This window comes from Piliocolobus tephrosceles, chromosome 11, assembly GCF_002776525.5.
Source record: "Piliocolobus tephrosceles isolate RC106 chromosome 11, ASM277652v3, whole genome shotgun sequence".
Lineage (NCBI taxonomy): Eukaryota > Metazoa > Chordata > Mammalia > Primates > Cercopithecidae > Piliocolobus > Piliocolobus tephrosceles.
Genome location: NC_045444.1, coordinates 101,187,490 through 101,209,960, shown reverse-complemented (window position 1 = coordinate 101,209,960; position 22,471 = coordinate 101,187,490). Strand labels below are relative to the sequence as shown.

Sequence of the window (22,471 nt, the reverse complement as noted above, 5' to 3'; positions counted from 1 at the left end):
GATAACTTGCTCTAGAAATGGAATTTGCACTGTTAAGAAATCTGGGAAAATGTTGCCTTTTTTTTTTTCCTTTCTTTCTTGAAACTAGGGTAATTAATTTGAAACCTATAATCCTTTTAGGCCCATTGAGCATTTAAGGTCATTTTGTTAATTTAGGAATATAAAATATGTGTTGCACGCGGATTTACTTTTTTAGAAAACGGAAGATTTGAGCAGCAGCCCAGAGCACAGAAACAGAGACAATTAGAAATAAAAAGCTTTTTTTTTTTTTTTCTGAGATGGAGTCTCACCCTGTTGCCCAGGCTGCAGTGCGGTGGCGTGATCTCAGCTCACTGCAACCTCTGCCTCCTGGGTTCAAGCAATTCTTCTGTCTCGGCCTCCTGAGTAGCTAGGATTAAAGGCGTGCGCCACCACGCCTGGCTACTTTTTGTGTTTTTAGTAGAGATGGGATTTCACCATGTTGGCTAGGCTTATGTCAAACTCCTGACTTTGTGATTTGCCCACCTCAGCCTCCCAAAGTGCTGGGATTACAGGTGTGAGCCACTGCATCCGGCCAGCAAAATTTTTTAAAAAGCAAAAAAAAAAAAAATCAAATATTGTATTTAGGAGAATTAGTGATTTCTACATTATCAAACCAACAGAGGAAAAAAATTCATTTCAGGAAAGAGTACTGGGAGAGGGGGTGGGTAGGGAGAGATTTATTCACTAAAGAAGCACAAAACTCATTGAACACAATATTATACATGTAACTTCTGTCTGTAGCTTTTTATTCAGTCTTTTTTGAGAGTATGCTCTGCTGGTTGTTTTTGCTTTATATTCATGGACTTAGGTACTGCACCCTGCCCTGTTATCCTAAAAGAACTGATTTAGTTACATTTGCAGTGACTGGTGATAATAGTGTAATTTCAGGAAAATTTTTACCTTCATCCCACTGCATAAATGTCTCCTTCTTCCTAAAGCCTGACATTGTTTTACAAAGGGGCAGTATCTTTTATATTACAGCTGGAGATTTTTAAAAAGACTTTAAGAGTTAACACATACTTAAAATGTAATATATAATTAAATATAAACGATAGATGTCAGATCTTTACACATTACATGAAGGGACAAATTTAAGAGACCCTGGTATTAGATAGCTTGAGGATTATTATCTCTCATTTCTAGGAAAATAAATTAAAAAGAAGAGTGGGAGGGCAGACTACCTGAGACCAGTTCCCCTGACTTTAATTCCTTTGCCACAGTCTACCTGTGCTGGAGGCTGGCAGCAGAGGGAAGCTTTTTTTTTTTTTTTTTTTTTTTTTCTCTCCTTATTTCAAAAGACAGCTTTAAAGTGACCTTAAAAGTCCACTCAGTTATAGTAAGATTTAGTTGGATCATGACACGCAAGACCCAGAGGGTTCAAAACTGGAAGGGGGTCTTCAATTTTAATGCTATTTAATAATTGACACTGTCTTAATGTGAAAGCTGAATTAATATTGTCTGCCTTTAGAGTATTTTCCTTGCCTTGTGCCTCATTTTAATTCACTTATTCCCCAGATCTTGTTCATCTCATTTAAAAAGAGGTTGTGAATTCTAAAGTAAAGTTACTATATTTCTTTCTTTTCCTCATCTGCCTCCTCTCTACTGCATCAGTGTGCTACTACTGTTGCTACTGTTCCAACATTGTTGCGTAGCTCTCCAGAGTACTGGAATAGAGAAATAGAGTGAGAAATTGAAAACCGTTTGTTAGAAAAGACTTGTAAGGCTGGCCGGGCGTGGTGGGTCACGCCTGTAATCCCAGCACTTTGGGAGGCCGAGACGGGCGGATCACGAGGTCAGGAGATCGAGACCATCCTGGCTAACCCAGTGAAACCCCGTCTCTACTAAAAAATACAAAAAAGTAGCCGCGCGAGGTGGCCGGCGCCTGTAGTCCCATCTACTCGGGAGGCTGAGGCTGGAGAATGGCGTAAACCCGGGAGGCGGAGCTTGGAGTGAGCTGAGATCGCGCCACTGCACTCTAGCCTGGGAGACAGAGCGAGACTCCGTCTCAAAAAAAAAAAAAAGACTTGTAAGGCTACATCACAGAAGCTCTATTTCCTATAGTTGAGTTAGTTGATAACGGGTGGTAATTTTAGTCTTGAACTGGGCGGGGAGCAGGGGAAAAAAATTTAATGTTGATTCCGTGGGCTGATTTGAATAGGTTTGTACTGATCTCTTTTTCGCCATTTTAAACAGCAGTTGTTGCTTCCTAGAAAATGTTGTTGAACAAATAAGGTGACTATAAACTAGATTAATGTATTAGGATGGAGTAACTGCCAATAAAATGGCAGTTTTTTAACTTTGGTTTCACTGAGTGGTCTTCTGAGCTAAACAGTTTTGTTTGTTTTAAACAATACTCAGAAGCCATTTACATATATGCTTAAAAATTGTTTTTTTTTTCCTATTTCAAATACAAAAAATTATATTTTTCTTAAAACAAATGAAATTGTGGCTTTTACAACTTCATTATGAGCAGATGATCTTTGGCCAGTGTCCTTTATTTGGTACCTTGAAATGAATTTTGAATATGGCTTTCTAATAGGTTTTGTAGTCTGTATTCAAGCATGGCTGTATTTCTTGATATCTCAGAATAATTTATACATTGATAATTTCTCTTTTGTTTCATTTTTTTTGAGACGAAATCTTGCTCTGTGGCCCAGGCTGGAGTGCAGTGACATGATCTTGGCTCACTGCAACCTCTGCCTCCCAGGCTCAAGTAATTCTCCTGCCTCAGCCTCCCAAGTAGCTGGGATTACAGGCTGACACCACCACTCCTGACTAGTTTTCTATTTTTAGTAGAGACAGGGTTTCACCATGTTGACCAGGCTGGTCTCAACCTCCTGACCTCAGGTGATCCACCCACCTTGGCCTCTCAAAGTGCTGGGATTACAGGCGTGAGCCACCACACCCAGCCTAATAATTTATTAACTCATGAATAGTAGCCTTAAGAGAAAACGATTTAAGTTTTACTTTATATTGAAGAAGACAGCATTTTAAAAAATCTCAATATTTTCCTTTCTTTCCTTAATGCTTTTTAATTTCCGTTTTGTTCATTTTTCTAGGGTGACATACCTTCTGTTGAATACCTTTTACAAAATGGAAGTGATCCAAATGTTAAAGACCATGCTGGGTGGACACCATTGGTAGTTGTCTGGTTTTTATTCTCATTCTTTTTGTGTTTTACAGTTACTATAGTTTATAGTTACGTAGTTGTCTATATATCATCCTCTGCCACATACCCTCTTTTTAGTGTGAAGAATTTATGTTTTCATCAAATATGAGGACATGATTATTTTCCTTCTAGCTTTTCATTTGTGACAGGCAAGAAATTGGTTACCTTTTGACATACTACCTTTAAATTTAGTAATCCACTTGTACTATATTGCAGAATTTAGCTAATGTCTGGAGGTAACAGCTACAGCTGACATCAGGCTCCATTCTGTAGCCCTGCATGTTACTGGAACCAAATTTCTTGGAACAAAAAGAGGTCAGAGGAACTGAGTACAGGAAAGTGATCACAAGGAAGTGATTCTTACTGAGGGTCTGTCTTAGCCTTACTTATACCCTATCCAATTGTAGTTACATAAGGCAGTAGAAATCTTTGCTTACACTAAACAATTTTTAAAAGTCTTTGCTTATTATTACTAAAAATAAAAATGTGAGGCACAATCTGGAAACAGAATGACACAAATACTTGGAAACAATTGCTATGTAGGCCAATTACATTAGGGCAATAAACATGAGCTTTGAATGCAGCCACAGAAGTGTCAGCAAATGAAGTAGATGCCTTCATCCTATAAACTAGAGATTCAGCCAAGAAATTAGGAGACTCAATAGGCTAGGTGCAAAAAAGCTAGGAGGGTTTAGTCTGGATCAGTCACTTTGCTGACTGGACTCTACTGGCTGGCTAACCTTTTCAAAGAAAGGTTAATTTTATTTTTTTCTTCAAAGCTACTAAGGCAAGTTATAGTCAAGATTGGTTAGTGATTTAGAGGGTTTAGTGCCTAATTTGGATTCCTTTCTCCTAAAAATAGACCTACAGATGTTGAGTGTGTTATCACTTATTATGAATTGAAATAGATGTACTTAAAAAGTATAGAATGCCAGAGATTTGTTAGAATACAGCATTGTTTGTAGTTCATTAGACATAAGGAAAGATTTAGATCTAAGGCATCTGTGAACACTCCATTGTTGCCACTTCTGTCATTCAGCAAGCTCTTTCTGTATTCCTACTCATGTTACTTCTCTTATCAATAACAGCAGCCATACAGCAATCTGTAGTTTCAGCAAATAGCTTGTCTTAAAACCCTCCTTCATGGATACTTACTTTGTTGCATGATATGTGTATGTACTGGTACAGATTTTACATATCATGTTACTAAATATGCAGTCTTTTTTCTTAATGTTTTACATTTATTGTAGAACATTTAAGGAGCTACCATTGGTTTGAAACTACATTTTCTTCTTTAAAAAAAAAAAGTGCTTGACCCAAGGCTCAAATGAGAATAGCCTTTTCTTTTTTCATGAATTACACAGATCTTGATAGAAAGATTATTAATAGTAACTTTCACTCTGTCAACAACTTACAGTCTTTTTGAGTATTTAGGTAACAAATTTGCTGCCTGACATTTACATTTATTTTTCTAAAGTGTGGTATTATAATGTCATCCATTGCTCTTTCTTATCACTTCTTTCACTTATTTTTCAAAAAATTTAATTAGCATGAAGCTTGCAGTCACGGGCACCTGAAGGTGGTGGAATTATTGCTCCAGCATAAAGCACTGGTAAACACCACTGGGTATCAAAATGACTCACCACTTCATGATGCAGCCAAGAATGGGCACATGGATATAGTCAAGCTGTTACTTTCCTATGGAGCCTCCAGAAATGCTGTGTAAGTAGTTCAACTTAAAAATTATTTTTAAAATCAATCTATATTCTTGAATCAAGGTATGTGATAAAGCAGAGACTTTAATACTCATCAAGTTGATGGCTTTCTTCACTTTCACAACTAAAATTAGTTGTGATCATCAAATTCTGCATTTGTAATCGGCATTTATGCCTTTCCTCTTTATGACACAGTTGGTCCTTCATATTCTTGGGTTCCACACTTGAGGATTCAGCCAACTACAGATCACAAATAATTGGGAAATATCAATGACGGATTGGATAAAGAAAATGTGGTACATATATACCATGGAATACTATGCAGCCACAAAAAAGGATGAGATCATGTCTTTTGTGGGCACATGGATGGAGCTGGAGGCCATTATCCTTAGTAAACTAATGCATGAACAGAAAACCAAGTACTGCATGTTCTCACTTATAAGTGAGAGCTAAATGATGAGAATTCATGAACACAAAGAAGGGAACAACAGACACCAGGGTCTACTTGAGTGTGGAGGGTGGGAGGAGGGAGAGGAGCAGAAAAAATAACTATTAGGTACTAGGCTCAATACATAGGTGGTGAAATAATATGTACAACACACACCTGTTACACAAGTTTACCTATATAACAAACCTTCACAACTTAGAGACCTAAAATAAAATAAAAGTTAAAAAAAAGGGGGGAAGAAGACAATAAAAAATAACAATACAATAATAAGTAATATAGGTAAAACAATATAAATATAAATATTTATACAGCATTTCATACTATTAGGTATTACAGGTAATCTGGAGATGGTTTAAAGTATACAGGAGGATGTGTGTAGTTTACAAGTAAATACTGTGCCATGTTTTACAAGAGACTTGAGCAGGTGCACATTCTGACATCACCAGGATCGAGGAACCAATTCCCCATAGATACCAACGGGGATAACTGATATATTTAGGGGAGATTTACTTTCTTAATTCAGAAACAATTGTCAAGTTTGGAAGCCTTCACTTAATGGAAAAATGTACTTAAGTGTTTATATTCTGTAGATTGATTTACACTTTCATAAGCAATTGTAGAAATAATTATTTTGTATGCTTCCTAATACTTTGGAATTATTTTAAATATTTCATTTCCATTTTATTTTTTCTGCGTATTTACTATAATGACAGGTAAAGCATGTAAGAATTTAAATATTGGGCCAGTGCAGTTGAATTATTTCTTAGATTTTTCTCATCATTCACATGAGGTTCTAGGTGAACTTTTTGCAGTATCAGGACACAGAGATGCATTAGTGAATGCCAGCAGCTGGATTTTAAAATTGGTATTGTCAAGAGTGTCACAAGTAAATGCTGTATGTAGATTTTGTATCATTAATCTGTAACTTGGTTCATGTCTCCCTATGTATTATTTTATTCTTTTCAGTTAATTAAGTAGTTGAAATGAAAATGCAGGTATTGCCTCTCTGCCCTTGTTGCTTCCATAGCTTTGAAAAGAGCAAACAAAAATTAAGTTTCCAATGGTAACAGATGCAAATAAGAATTATAAAATGTAGAGCCTCTAGGTTGTAATTTTTTATTGGTAACTATTTAACATAATTGAAAACCAAATTAATAATGCAAGAATGTACCATACCTTGGTGCTGTTAGTTTCGGTAAATGTGTCTAATCTCTTTTATCTCTCATAACAGGTTATAAGATAATTGTAAATTCAGGGGGGGTGTGTGTGTGTGTGTATATATACATACACTTGTGTATATTGTATATGTGTGTATATATATATATACACACACACATATATATACACACACACATCCCCTGAATTTGAATTCATATTTGAACATATATATATATATTTTTTTTTTTTTTTTTTCTTCTGGTGTGTGTGTGTGTGTCTGTCTGTCTGTGTCTGTGTCTGTGTCTGTGTCTCCATATACATGGACCTGACAGAGATAACTGTTCCTTTGTAAGGACCTAAGCGATATGACCCTCCTGTATGTGTTGCAAGCTATTTGGTAAAGCAAATTATTGCTTGGGTCAGGTGAAACTGACTAGTTATCATTCTAGGGTTCTTAAATCAGCCATGACTACTTTAATGAATAGAGCACTGGTCAGGGCGTTAGGGAATCTAGCTTTTATTTGTGACTCCATTATTGACTATAGCTTCAGGCAAGTTAATTTCTGTGCCTTGGTGTCCTCGCCTATAAAACATGGGTGATGCCTGCTGCGTTTCTATTTCTTCAGAGCATAGTGAGGATTAATGAGCCAGAACACAGAGCCTCTCTTGTGGTTTGTACACCATGATTCGTCACTGCACTGTGAGGGCTTATTAATATACAAGGAGTGGCATGAGACAGTGAGTCTGCCTTCACAGGTGCTTTCAGTGTTGTTTTAAGTAGGACTACCTAGTCAAGTGGCAACTTTAGGTATATCTGTACCTCAGCACTGTCCAATAGACCTTTCTGTGGTGATGGAAATGTTTATATCTATGCTATACATTCAGTAGCCACTAGGCACCTCTACTATTGAACACTTGAAAATTAGCTGTTGCTACTGAGGAATACATTTTAAAATGTATTTTATTTTAACCACATGTGCCAGTGACTACTGTGTTGGACAGCTGGTTGATACAGCTGGATAGTTGGGAAGTAGGGTTTATTTCACACAAGACGTTGGGATCGATATTGGATAAAGGATAGTAGGGCAGATGAAAGCATAGATCTAATCCTAGGGTACAAGAGTGTGGTAGCTGTTTCCAAAAATTTCCTTTCCAGACTATTGGTCTTCATACTTAAGTATTTTCCTGTGTTTTTTGCCTTTTAAAAAAGGTTGTAGTCATTGTTCATCTGATTGGCTTTACAAATTTCCTAACTGTTCTCCTCCTTTTCATATTACTTTTCTTTAATTCTCTTTCCATACTGCAGCCAGAGTGCCTTCAGAAAAACATGAGTCTGGCCAGATCATTTATTTGCTTAAAATCCTTCCATGGCTTCCTCTTAATGTTTTTTAAAATAAAGGTTAAACCCCAAAATATGATTTATAAGACCCTGGATGGGCTGGTGCTACTTTCCTCTCTGTTCTCATCATTCTTTCCACAGCTTCTCCTTTCCCCCTTTCCTTCAAGCTTTTTTTGCACCAGCTTTTCTGAATTTTTGTTTCCTTAAAATGTTTAGGATCTTTTATCTCCTAGCCTTTGTACATGCCTTTGCATTGTCTAGAATATTTGTTTTTGGTAGCCACTTTCTCATTTGAGTTTCACTTGGGTTATCCTGTCCTTTTGGCTGCCTTTCCTGATGTGGTGCTTCTCCCCAGTCACAGGACTTACTGTTTCCTACCTTCTCATGAGGCTGTAAACTGTATGGGCCAGGGATCACATCTACCCTGCCTAGCTCTGCCAAGTGCCTAATGTAGTCTGTATCCACATTTGTTTGTAGAGTGAATTTGTGTTTGAATGAATGAAGATTATGGTATACTTTTTCCTCTCTTTAGATAAAAGGTCAGATGACATGAAAATGGGAATTGCGTCCTTCTGCCACTACCTTTACTGTATGACAAGATGTCTAAAACCAAGTTCTCCTTATCTGTGCCTTTTCTAAGGTGGTTGAACTGGTTCCTGGTAGCTTTTGCCCAGTTGGCATCCATGGCATGTTACTTTTTGTGGGATTGTGGCTACCCAAAGTAATTCCTATAGCCTTGACTTTTAAGTGCACGCTCTTTCAGTGTTCTAGATGCTGTCTTCTAGAATTAGGTAGTAACAGGTGAGTATAGATGAAATTTATTCCTGCCCTTTCCTCCATTTCTTAAGAAGATCATGGGAAGGGAATCTGGAGCATGGAGACTATGGGATTCTTACTACTATTTTTCTTCCTGAAGCTCTTATTCTTTATAAGCCATTAACAGCTCAGATTCTGGAATCTGAGTTGGCAAACAAACTTTTTCTTTCTCTACTTACTATATCTCTTTTATTCTTGGTGGAACTCCTTTCTCAATAAGTAGGCCTAAACTCTTCCCATGGAAGATGGGTAAGAACCAGCAAGGGCAAACACCATTCTGTCTGACCCTCTTTAGGGTTCGCTACTTTGACTGATTGAAGAAGTAAAGTCGTTTTTGCTTACTGTAAATTTCTAAGTGGCCTCCTTTAGCTCTAGGACAGACATTTTGGCTGTCTTCTTCATGACCTCAAGGTTGAGTTTTCTCTTAGATGCCTTCCTCTCCTCTTAAGTCTTCTCATAGTCCCTCTGTTGCTCCTTTGCCTCATCACCTCCTCAGTTGTCTGGCGGCTTCTGTTCTAGTAGGAGTAAACAGGCTGTTAAAGCACTGATTATAGAATGGTGTGAGGCATGCCTTCATAGCACGGTGCTCACAGTAGTATGAAAGTCTCGACTAGGGCTGCAAGTAAGAACAGAGGAAGTCACAGAAGGCTTTCTGGAAGAAGAACTCTGAGTTTTGAAAACATAGAACAGGAGGATGGGCTTTTCAGAAAGATAAGATATGGGTGCTAAGGTACTCAAGGCCAGACTGCTTCTTCATTCATTCTAGGAACTTCTGTTAGTGATGTAAGTGGAATAAAAGGATGGAGGAGGATGAGAGGCCAGAGAAGGTGGGCAGGGACTTTGAAAGGTTGTGTGTGCTAAACAGAGTGCTGATTTTAAGGTGAAAACTTCCTCCTCCACACTGGGGAGGGAACTCAGTTAGGTTTGTCCAGTAATCCAGGAAAGAAGTGATGAGAGTCAAATCAAAGTAGTGACAGTAATGGTGGGAGGGAGGTGGGATGGGGAATAGCCATATTTATTAATTTATTCTTTCAAATGATGTTTGATTTACTTTGTACTGTTTCAAAAATACCATATTAGGATGTTTCGAAGTTGGGTAAGTACATAGATTCTAGTGGAGTACCGATTAGGATGTTGATTGAAATTGGGTAAGTAAAGTTGCTTTTTATCAAGTGGATTGATAAACTTGATGTCGTGTGTTATTCTTTAAATGAATACATCAGTTTGCTAGGTTTTTATTTAGGAATTTTGCATTTTAAAAGTTAGAGTGATTTGTGATTTTATCTTTCATTTTTTACCGTTAGATTTTGATATCAAAATTACACTCATAGCTTCCAAAAAGTAATAAGGACCAAGATACATGTCTCCATTTGTTTAAGCATTCTGTTATATATATCTTAGTACAGTTTTTAGTCTGTTTCATATGTATGTATGTATACACATGCATATAACTATTAATTTAGGTTATTCTAGGTATAGGCTGAGTATTCCTTGCCCAAAATGCTTGGGATCAGAAGTATTTTGGATTTCTTTCCCATTTTGGAATATTTGCATATACATCGTGAGATGTCTTAGGGATGGTTCCCAAGACTAAATGTGAAATTTATCTGTGTTTCATAAATGTTTATACACATAGCCTAAAGGTAATTTTATACAACATTTTAAACAATTGTATGCATTAAAAAGGTTTTGTTAAGTACTATGTTTGGAATTTTCCACTTGCGTCATGTTGGTGCTCAAAAAGTTTCCAATTTTGGAGCATTTCAAATTTCAGAGTTTTGGGTTAGCAATGCTCAACCTGTATAGTATTTGATTATTTATTGCTAGTAAACTGGATATTGTGTTAATAAACATAATTTGTTATTCTTGATATATAGGAGAGCTATTAATTTAATACATTTCTATCCAGTCAGCTCCTAATTCTAAAGATCTAATTATAATTTATTAACTTCTGTTTCTTATTGCATTTGTCAGTGCTTCCAGAATGATACAATAATGATAGTTGGCTTGCTTGTTTCGTTCTTCCTTTTTTAAAAAAGTACTGACCCGTAGAGTTATATTCAATTTTAATATCCATATTAAATACAAAGATTAATGTTCTTTATTGCTGTGTGGAAGCTTTCTTCCCTTTATTATTTTCTAACAAGACTGTATTTTATTTTATTGAATGATTTTCAGCTTCTGCGGAGATGATCTTAAACTTGTTTGTTTGTTTTTGTTTTGGAGATAGGGTCTCACTTACTGTGTTGTCCAAGCTGGTCTGAAACTCCTGGGCTCAAGCGATCCTCCCACCTCAGCCTCCCAAAGCTTATGTTTTTTTGACTATTGATGTTATTAATACATTTTTAAATATTAAATCATGCTTGTATTCCTGGGATAAACTTGACTTGGTGTAGTATGTTATTCTTTAAACACAAATTTTACATAAATTTGCTAGGGTTTTAGGAATTTTGCATTTATAATTATAAGTTAGAGTGATTTGTGATTTTATCTTTCTTTTTTTACCTCAGATTTTGATACCAAAATTATAGTTTCTAAAAAGTAACCAAGATGCTTTTTTTTTTTTTTCTTTTTACCTTTTCTGTTCTCTGGAACATGAATAGAATATCTTCTGGAAATATCCTGCCCCCTGCTAAGTTGGCATATCATTATCTATTTTGATAACTCACATATTATATAATTTTTGGAGATCTCTCCAGTTTTGTTAGTAGTAGTAATCTGAAATACTAATATATTAATAATAAAATACAGACACTAAAGAGAAAATGGACTTTTCTTTTTATCCCATTAAGCTCATCCTTAAGTCCCTGTGGACTGTAAAAATTTTACCTATTTTGCCATTTTGTCTGAGGCTGCAATTTTGATTAACTGTATAACTTTCCTGTTACTGTAAGAATATTAGTTTGAATTAGAAGAGTAAATATTTTAGTAATGCAGCCCTAGGAGAGAGAAGAAAAACTAAGACAAAGTCCAGCCTTAAAGTTAGTCTCAGATGTCACTGGGAGAGAGGAAAGCTTGTATAAGAGGGCTAAGTAATCCAGGTTTTATCCTGATAACATGTTCTGGTATTATTAGTAAGTTATGGGTCGGGCGTGGTGGCTCATGCCTGTAATCCCAACACTTTGGGAGGCCGAGGCAGGTGGATCACTTGAAGTCAGAAGTTCGATACCAGCCTGGCCAACATGGTGAAACCCCATCTCTACTAAAAATACAAAAATTAGCCAGGTGTGGCAGTGTGTGCCTGTAGTCCAACTACTCGGGAGGCTGAGGCACAAGAATTGCTTGAACCTAGGAGGCGGAGGTTGCAGTAAGCCAAGATGGTGCCACAGAACTCCAACCTGGGCGACAGAGCAAGACTCAGTCTCAAAAAATAATAATAAGTTATGATGAATGGTGCTAAGTAAGATGTGACTTTAAATATTAGAGACCAGGCTTAAGAACTGTCTTTTCAGTAGTAACTTATAGAATACAAAGATAACTGAGAGCTTTTTTTGTAGCCCAGGAAGTGGGTACAGTTAACACCTCAGTCATATAAGTTAAGCATTGAATGTGTGTGGAGAACTAGACATAGGAAAAAGAATGGAGTATGTTTCTGCTGCAAAGCCAAGTGAATTTAAAAGCATCCTATTGAATATTGGTGGAGGGAAATCTTGAAACCTTATAAAGCAAGGCACAATAGCTAAGAATTAACCATATTGCGGTATGAATTTAAAGTCAATGATACTCTTTATTTGCCATCTTCACTGTTTAATTTTAAAATAAACAAGCTTTTATAGTTCACCAGTGAAGTCTCCCAACCCTATTTTTTTCCCATGGAGGCTATGTTCTTTATTAATTTTCCTACTGCAATGTTTTTGGGCCCTAAATCTTTATATTATGGAGGATTCGAATATACAGGGCAAAGTCATATATCTACTTCAGACTTTCTCTTTTGTTTTGATTTAACGTTAATATTCTGGCAACTTACTTTTTTATGTGTCTTGCATTTAAATAACAGCATTAATTCATTTAACCCCTATTTTTTTTTTTTTTTTTTTTTTGCATAAAAATGTACCTTTTATGAGCTAAAACAATAGGAAAGAAAATCAGTTCTGGTTTAACCCTAGATCATGAGAAAAAGGTTTATATAATCTTTGTTGTCTGGGAATATTTATAACTGTTCAAAACATCATTGGTAATCTGTCTTCCCCACTGCCTTCTGTACATCCCAGTGTGAAGCTAGAACCACAGCTCTTACGGTCACATCAGAACCATTTTGAGTGTGTGGAGAGTAACATATGCTTTTTTATTTTTTTATTTTTTTAAATGGATATGTAGGATTTTAGAATGTGGTACTTGATCTGCCATTAACAGAGTTTTCCTTGGAAGGATGTTGAATTCTGAAGTAGAAAAAATTATATGGACCATTGGACCTATTAATTGTCCCACTGCCCTAGGTTAATTTTAAAAAATTAATTGCCTACAACAGAGATAATTTATGTTTTATAGCTTTAAAAACCCATGTCACTATTTTGAATTACTCTGCTTTATCCTGCTCCATAGCAAGCAAAGTGACTTGAAAAATTAAATCTATGTCTTTGCAATTTTGTAGTTGTTCATGAAGGATTTCATTCATGAACTCTCTTGGTATCCTGTCATGGTGATAGATTTAGCATTAGTAAAAATGCATTTTTTCATATGTTTTTGCAGTTTGGATGATCTGTACATGGAAGGACAAGTTTAAATTTGCCCATCCCTCCTTTCTTTTATTAGTGGTGTAATGAATTCAGATCACCATTGTCTGCCATATTATTACTGAGGCGAAAAGGATATTAAAAGGTTTTACTGCATCCTGAATGTGGCCTTTGGGACAAAACTGAAACATTAAACACCACAGGTTAACCCTTTCATAAGTACTTCCTTTTCCTTATCTTCAGGATCAGAAAGATTCCTAGTTAGGAAAAGGATTTTCAAAGTTTTATTCTTATTCTGTTTATGTACCCGCTTTTCTTCCTTACCCTTTCAGGTCTGGGGAGCTTTACCAGACTGCAAAACCTTTTCTGTGTGCTTCTTTGCTTTCCTCCTCTGAGTTCTGTGAGGGCAGAAACTACCTTTTATCTCATTGTTTCTTTAGTGCCAAAAGTTGTTGGTAAGTTTTTTTCAAAGTACTTGTTGAATGATGAGTATTTTCCAAACTAATTACAAAACAGTGTTTGTGACTTTCCCCCTACATGGTTATACAAATATACTCATTCCATGTGTGTTAAATAAATAAATGATTAATGCTACTTCTGATACATGCAGTATGTACATCACGCATTATGTATATTAATACATATATCCATTTTCACATCGAATCTATCAACATCAGTAACAAATCATCTAGTATTTCGTACTACATTTTAGATAGCAAAAACCAATGACACATGAACACCTGGATTGTCTGTTTAAGATTTTAAAACTTAGAATCTCCAGTCATATCTTTAAAGATTTTATATGAGGCCTGTTTTCCACATTATGATTTAAAATCATAGGTAAAGGAATAGCACAAGAGTATATTAGAGAGAAAAAACTGGTGAAATCTGCCAGTGTACTGTGTTGTCAAGGAACAGAAAAAAAGTTAGAACCTTTGAATTTTTAGGATTCGTTATATGTATTGGTCCGTTCTCATACTGCTATGAAACACCTGAGACTGGTAATTTATAAGGAAAAGAGGTATAATTGACTCATGGCTCCCCAGGCTGTACAGGAAGGGCCTCAGGAAACTTAAACAGTCATGGTGGAAGATGAAAGGGAAGCAGGCACGTCTTCCATGCCCGGAGCAGGAGGAAGAGGCAGGGAAGTGCTACACCCTTTTTATTTATTTATTTATAATTTTTTTATTTCTATAGATTTTGGGGGAACAAGCGGTATTTGGTTACACAAGTACGTTTTTTAGTGGTGATTTGTGAGATTTTGGTGTACCCATCACCTGAGCAGTACACACTGAACCCAATTTGTAGTCTTTTATCCCTCACCACCTTCACACCTTTTCCCCGAGTCCCTCAAGTCTGTTACGTCATTCTTATGCCTTTGCATCCTCATACCATAGCTCCCACTTAGGAGTGAGAACATAAAATGTTCGGTTTTCCCTCCTGAGTTACTTCACTTACAGTAATATTCTCCAATCCCATCCAGGTTGCTGCAAATGCCATTAGTTCATTCCTCTCTATGCCTGAGTGGTATTCTAATACACCACAGTATAATACACCACAGTTTCTCTATCCACTTATTGATTGATGGGCATTTGGGTTGGTTCCACATTTTTGCAGTTGCAAATTGTGCTGCTATAAACATGCGTATGCAGGTATCTTTTTCATATCATGACTTCTTTTCCTCTGGGTAGATACCCAGTAGTGGGATTGCTGGATCAAATGATAGTTCTACTTCTAGTTCTTTAAGGACTCTCCACTGTTTTCCAAATGGCTGTACTAGTTTACATTCCCACCAGCAGTGTAGAAGTGTTCCCTGTTTACCACATCTATGCCAACATCTGTTATTTTAAAATATTTTAGTTATGCCCATTCTTGCAGGAGTAAGGAGGTGTCAGTGTCGTTTTGATTTGCATTTCCCTGGTCATTAGTGCTACACCCTTTCAAACAACCAGATCTGGTGAGAACTCAAACACTATCACAAGAACAGCAAGGGGGAAATCTGCACCCATGATCCAGTCACTTCCTACCAGGCCCCTCCTCCAGCATTGGGAATTATAATTTGACATGAGATTTGGGTGAGGACACAAATCGAAACCATATCAGTATAAGTAAAGTATATTATCTACATGTACTCATTTGCAATTCACTGAATTCGAGAGTGTCTTTGATAAGGCATTAAAAGAACTGACTGTCGAAAGTGGTACATGTAAAAGATATTAATATACTGTCATGTACTAGATGTAAATTCAGCAGTTAAGATCTCAACATTTTCATATATTCCAAAATAGTTTTAAATACTTTGGTGTTGCGTTGACCCATATCATTTAACTAGTAGATACATGTGCCTTTCCATTTTCACAGCGACGTACATTTTTTGTCTTTAATGTTTGTTGCTTTATACCTGATTTTTTCATTGGTTTTTCATACTGTGTTTGGTTTCTACACATGGGCACACAATGCTTAGAAGGTTTGATAGAAGGCTTTCTTCCATCAGTTCCATACATTTCAGTAATCATGTTGCTTATTCCCTACACAGGCCCTTAATGGCTAACCACCATATTCCAGTTTCTAGTCCTGGGCTCAAGGCCATTTAAATCCATCTTTTATTTCACCTTATTACTTGTTTTGATTTATACTTTATCAGTTTGATACCAGCTTGTTGAAGGAATGTTTATCCTCAGTAGGATTATAGGCAAGGACAGTGTTTTCTAAGTCTTATGTATCTCTCCAAAACACCTAGTTTGAGTGGTAAAGCTTTAGGTTAAATCATGCTAGAAAAGAGAGAATTTACTATATTTAAGTGTATTTAGAAAAAGCCATTTTATAAGCTTTCCTGGTCACCCATTCTAATAAATAGCACATCAAGTTATTGATGTCTATTTTGAGTCCATGATGTAGTAAATCTTAAAAAGTCTTCTTCCCTTGTATAATGATGAAGAATAATGTATTTATCACTGACTTCTCTCTTTAGTAATAAGTCATATTAACAGTGCCTGAGATATGTTGCAACATAACTTTTCCTCTATGTAGTACCTATTTGTTTTATAATGGAAATAAAATCCACCTTTGTGCATTTTAAATTGATTTTTCACACTAATTCTCTAACTAAAGTGTTAGTCTCTTCAAATATATCAATGGGAAGAAAGCACGCATTATTGTGCCCAAATAATAAGAAATCTTACCCACGCCCCATCTTTCCTTGCTGTGGTCTTTGAAGGTTTCACATGTAAACTCACGTCTACTTCCAAAGGTTAATGGTTCATGACAAAGCAGAAGCAACATGACTGGATTTAATAGGCTCTATTTCCCATTATGCAGGACTGAGATTAACCGATTATCTTTCCATCTGTAGCACTTGTAATGTGCCATTCAGTTCATTAGCATTACAGGAGGGCTAAGAGTTTAGTGAATTGTGTGTGAGCAGAAGCCATCCATAATCCAAGCAGAGAAACCACATGTTTTAAGACCATATCAGATAGTAAGCTTTGTATAGTAAGGATCCTAAATGTAAATTGGAACTCTGTTAGTCACTTTGTAAAATCATCTTACTGGCTTAGACCATGTTTTACTGGTTGATTTTTGGTTTAAATTCCTCCCTAGCTGATGGTAGTACTTTGAGAAGCACTTGAACAGTTTTTCGTGTTGTCATCATGGACTTTTTTTCATACATGTGTAAAATAACTACGCTAATGTGATTAAGTTGCTGTGCATTAAAATGCACTTGATTGGGCTCTTATATTTTATTTTTTTGAGGTGTAAGATCTACATTTGTCTCTGTCAAAAAGGCCTAGTGTATGCATGGATTTTTTTTTTTTTTTTCCTCATTTTTTCTTTTTTCATTGAAACTGTGTCTCTTGCTCAGGCTGGAGTACTGTGGCACAATCATGGCTACACAGTTATTTATTTATTTTTTTTGGATGGCATATAATGTGACGTATTTTTATTGTTTTGTTTATTCATATTTGCACTTGGTGGTTTAAGACCTAAAACACTGGTTCTTCAACTCAGATTTCTGTTTTTTTATTGTCATATATATAGCATATGTGTGTGAAGAGATTGTGTATTTGGTATATGAACATAATAATTTAGAGAATGAATTAGGAAGTATCAAAAACAGTGGATGAATTTCTTTTAAAATACCCTGAGATTGTCTGCTCTAAATGTAAGCTGTGATGTATGTCGCTTTGTTTTAAATTATAAAGCTGAAATGCAATCCACTGTGTTATATCTTGGCTGGAGAAAGACTGTTGCCAGAGGAAGGTTGTTGGACATAAAGAAGAGTCAGAATACAAACTTGTCCGTGTTTACCCAGGACTGTCCAAAGAAGAAAGCAACTGGACCTGATAGTCACGAATTGCAGTCATTAGAGAAACATTTGCTGTGGTTCATTTCTTACTCTGATACACTAGCTTTCTTTTCCCACTCTGCCATCAAAACAATTTTCACCAAGGTCATTAATGACCTTGTCTGTGAACTCAGTAGATGCTTATATCCTTCATCTACATGACCTCTATGCAGCATCAAACAGAATTGGCATTTTCTACCTTCCACTTCCCTTGATGTTTCTCTCTGTTTCCTTCCAGATATTTTTCTATACATTTGATACAATTTACAGAGTTAGTATTATACCATGTTTATAACTTTATATCCCATTTACCACATTGCATTTTCACATGAACTTCAGTGGCCATTATATGAATATAGCATAATCTTTAATAAAAACCATAAAAGACTATAAAAGAATTGCTCATTTTGAAAACTTTTTGCCACAGTATAGTGTATTTAAATCATATATTGAAACCGTATGTAAGGAAACAGAATAGTAGACAGAAGTCCTTTAGTTTTAACAAGTTACTTATAATTGAAAGACTTTAGGCTGGGCAATATTTAATTTCAGTGAAATTGAACAAGGAGAATATGACCTTAGTTAAGCCATTGGAACTTGTTCTTCTCTCTTTGTTTTCTTGTCTTGAACAGGATCAAACTGGGATCTCTAAAATCTCTTCCAGCAGAACATTCTGTGACTCGTGAATTAGTACATGCTGAGACGTTTGTATCTCTCTGAGCCATAATAGTTTGTTCTGCGATGGTTGTGATGATTACAAGTTATTGTATGCATACATGTTTAAATTAATTTTGAAAGTACTCTTTTCACTACATTATTAAACTGTTTGTTATGTGGCATAATTTTCCTTCTAATAGAACAAAATCCCTGTCCTGTGAATTTGTCTAATTTTGTATTGGTTTATAAAGACTACAGGGCCTGTAATAGCTGTAGTAAATGATTTTTATTGGCATTTGAAAGTCTGTCACTCATAGTGATTGGTGATTATGAAGCTATATTTTAATATGAATAAGAATGCAGAATACAGTTTTGAAAAAATTCATAATACTATATTCAATAAAAACAATCCCTATAATCTGATGTCAGACTGAAATTTTACATCATTTCTCCTTTGAGTTCAGCAGCTTTTGATTCTAGATTCTTCTACCTCATGTGAGTTCTGAGTAATTTATTTTAGTTAAAATTGTATATTATTAAGGATGTTGAAAAATTGTTCTACTGGTGCATTCATGTAGTTAAGAGACTCATTTGACTTACTTAAACACATCTGCACTTACTTTACCAGTAACATATTTGGTCTGCGGCCTGTGGATTATACAGACGATGAAAATATGAAATCACTATTGCTGCTACCAGAGAAGAATGAATCATCCACAACTAGCCATTGCTTGGTAGTAAGTATGGATTCAGCTTTGGGACATTTATATATTTTATTGAAATTGGTTATGAAAGGAATATAATAGAAAAATTTCCATTTGGCAAATTGCTTACATTCACCAAACAATTATTGAGCACTTCCTGAGTGTTAACTACTGTGGATTCAAAGACATAATCAGAGTATGACCATCTAGAAATACTTACTGAGCCTGCTGTGTATTTTAGGCAGCATTCATGAAACAATGACTATGACTGATAGAACACTTATTCTCAGGGAGGTGCTTACCATCTGGTGAGAGGTAGGAACGAGACAAACTGGAAATATGTGAACTAATATAAATAAAATAATTTCAGAAACTTAGACATGAGTGCTTTGAAGATGTTGTAGAGTGTCGCTGGATGGAGGTAGTGGGCTTCCGCAAGGCCACTGCTTTAGCTGGGGTCACAGAGGGGAGCCTTAAAGCACTGATTTGAATTGAAACCTGAATGTGGAAGTGAGGAGGCTGCCAGGTGACTGTGTGGAGGACACAGTGTATAGGCCCTTCAGTGAATGAGACTGGTATGTTAGAAGGTTAGAAAGAAGTTTGTTATTGCTGGAGACTAGCAAGCATCTAAACAGGACTTTTGGATGGATTACATATGAAGTGTGGGGAAAGAATGGAATAAGTATGACCTTAGCAGTGAAGTAGATGGTAATGCCATTTGTTGCCGTGGAGAAGGAAATCAATTGTTATATGTGCCAATTTGATGTCTATAAAACATCAAATGGAGATATCAAATAGATCATTGGATATGAAACTATGGAGCTTAGGAGAGAGGTACAAGCTAGAGATAAAGTGGAAAGAGTGCCTGTTTCTTAGGAACCCATAGCTTAGCAGGGATTTCAGATGTAAAAACTTTTACTGTACATTGTAATAAATTTGTAAAATAAGCTATAAAAATATACAATATAGAATCAAAGTAAGTAGAAACTATAGGAGACGTTAGGAAAAATTTCACAGAAAGACCAGACGCAGTGGATCACACCTGTAATCCCAGCACTTTGGGAGGCTGGGGTGGGCGGATCACTTGAGGTCAGGAGTTCGAGACCTGCCTGGTCAACATGGTGAAACCCCGTCTCTATGAAAGATACAAAAAGTAGCCAAGTGTGGTGACGCACACCTATAGTCTCAGCTACTAGGGAGACTGAGGCATGATAATTAATTGAACCCGGGAAGTAAAGGTTGCAGTGAGCTGAGATCATGCCACTACACTCCATCCTGGGTAACAGAGCAAGACTGTCTCAAAAAAATATATATGCATATATATATATATATATAGAGAGAGAGAGAGAGAGAGAGACAGAATTTCACAGAGAAAGTGTCCTAAGTCTTTCAGGGTAAACATTTTAGCAAAGTATCTAATAGAATGCTGTTGGCTGCCAGTAACAGAAAACCTTTACTCAAATGCTTGAAGACAATTTATTACTTTATATAGAATTAATCCCAATGCAAGATAGCTCTGCATTTGCTTAATTTAGCACTTAGTGGTTACATCAAGCAACCCAATTCTTTGTATCTCTTTACCTTGCCATCCTCAGTTTGGGGGATTTGTCCTCACTAAGAAGTTTCCTTTAGTGGTTGTAGAATGATTGCCACAATTCTAGATATGGCAGTGGCCAACTGAAAAGAGACACTAAAGTCTTTCCGTCGGCTTTCCCTGTGTCTTATTGTCAGAAATTGATTTGACAGCCCCTCCTGGGGCTGGAGGATAGGGTCAGTCTTTGAAAGGGAGGCTACCTGAATAAAACTGGGCTTCTGTCAGTGTGGAGGAAGTGAGCAATAGATTTTGAGGGGACAGCCAACATTCCCCACTGCGGTCACCTTGTACAAGGTGCGAATGGCAGCCCACATCTAAGGAACAGCTGCTCAGAGACAAGAAGGCATAAAGGACCTTAGGAATTTGAGAAACTATAGCATTTACTGTGAGAGGAGTATGACGTGTGTTTAAGAGGGATTCAGGGTAAAGGGCTAGGTTGGGACCAGATTGTGAAAAGCCTTAAATTCCCCGATAAGAGTTTAGACTTAATAGGGCACCTTCAGTGTGTTTGTAACTGAAATAGGACTGTCTGCAGGGTAGCTGAGAGTGGGAAGAGACTGAAGGCTGATTGGGAAGCTGCAGTACTGGAGTCCAGGTTTGAAATGCTGAGGACTGGAATTATAGATGGCAGTTATGTGGGGATGGAGAGAAGAAGAGGAGTTTTAGAGAGAGTTGGTAGACTCACCATATCTAGTACTGCTCAGATGGGGGAAAATAACAGAAAGGGAGGAGCTGAGGTCAAGGATCATTCACGAGAGTAGTAATAGATGCCATTGTTTAAGATAAGAGGTAGCCTAAGGTAGCTACAGTTTGATACTCTCATAGATGCTTTCATGAGCTAGTTACTTTCGTATCTTGAATACCCTTTGTCTTTTGCTTTAGACTTCAGCCTTATGTGTTCCAAGCTATAGTTTTGGTAATGAATTGGAAGAGAAGCTAGAAATCAGCAGTTTAATTTTCCCCGTTTACAATTGAGAAAAGTGAGACCTAGAGGCTGATTTGCCCCAGGGTTAACCACCCATTTAGAAAAAAGGTTGTTTTTTTCTTTATTAATGGACCAGTTAGAACTCACATTTCTGAAACCTTAGGTCAGTACTCCATTCAGTCCCACCATACTCAGCAACTATAAATTGACTTGTTTTCTTCATTTGTACTTGCAGTCTGACAGCGTAGAATAACAAAGTTGTCCTTTGCTGGTGTTCCTTTTATGTAAAAGCTGGAAAATGATTATTTTAAAGGTGTCAAGAATAAAGATATCTTGATGATATTCTTAGAGTCTGAGGGTGGCAGTGCCTTTCAGAAAAGGAGGGTTCTTATTATGTAGAAGAGACCTATACTTCGCGCATGTCATGTAGACGTGGCCTTTTGGGTATTATTATTTACTGTCTTAATGGTTGGTACTTGGCTAAGGAAAAGATAATATCAAGTCCTTCAAGTTTAAAGGGTAGTTTCTTAATGTGCAGTCCTTAAGATGGAACCTCTGGAGTCTACCTTCCCCCAGCCACTACCAGTCTCTTCTTCACTCACTCTTTTTCAGTCACATGGGCTGCCTTGCTGTGTCTTGAGTCCACCAAACATACTCTCATTTCAGGTGTGCAGCACCACCTGTTTGTTTGTTTGTTTGTTTTTTCTTCCAGGAACTAGATGTTCCCACGGCCAGCTTCCTCACCCACTTCAGACACAGCTCTAGCATAGTCTTAGCAGAGAGGACTCTGTGCTGCTGCATATTAAATAGCAACCTCCCAATGCTGCCTAGCCCCCTTCCCCTGCTGTGTTGTACAATACTATTTCTCATTTGATGTAGTGTATTTTTATTTTATTGTGTTGTTTTC

The 22,471-nt window shown here is 36.6% G+C and overlaps 1 protein-coding gene across 2 annotated transcripts in view; it reads left to right on the top strand.

Annotated features, from left to right (window-relative positions):
* The window catches only part of BARD1 (BRCA1 associated RING domain 1), an 82,705-nt gene that overhangs the window by 41,019 nt on the left and 19,215 nt on the right, over positions 1-22,471 (top strand). For both annotated transcript variants that reach the window (XM_023220403.2, XM_023220412.2), the window contains 3 exons: positions 3,081-3,161; positions 4,740-4,912; positions 18,970-19,078. In XM_023220403.2, the coding sequence (XP_023076171.1) occupies positions 3,081-3,161; positions 4,740-4,912; positions 18,970-19,078 (363 nt within the window). The remainder of the gene's footprint in view (positions 1-3,080; positions 3,162-4,739; positions 4,913-18,969; positions 19,079-22,471) is intronic.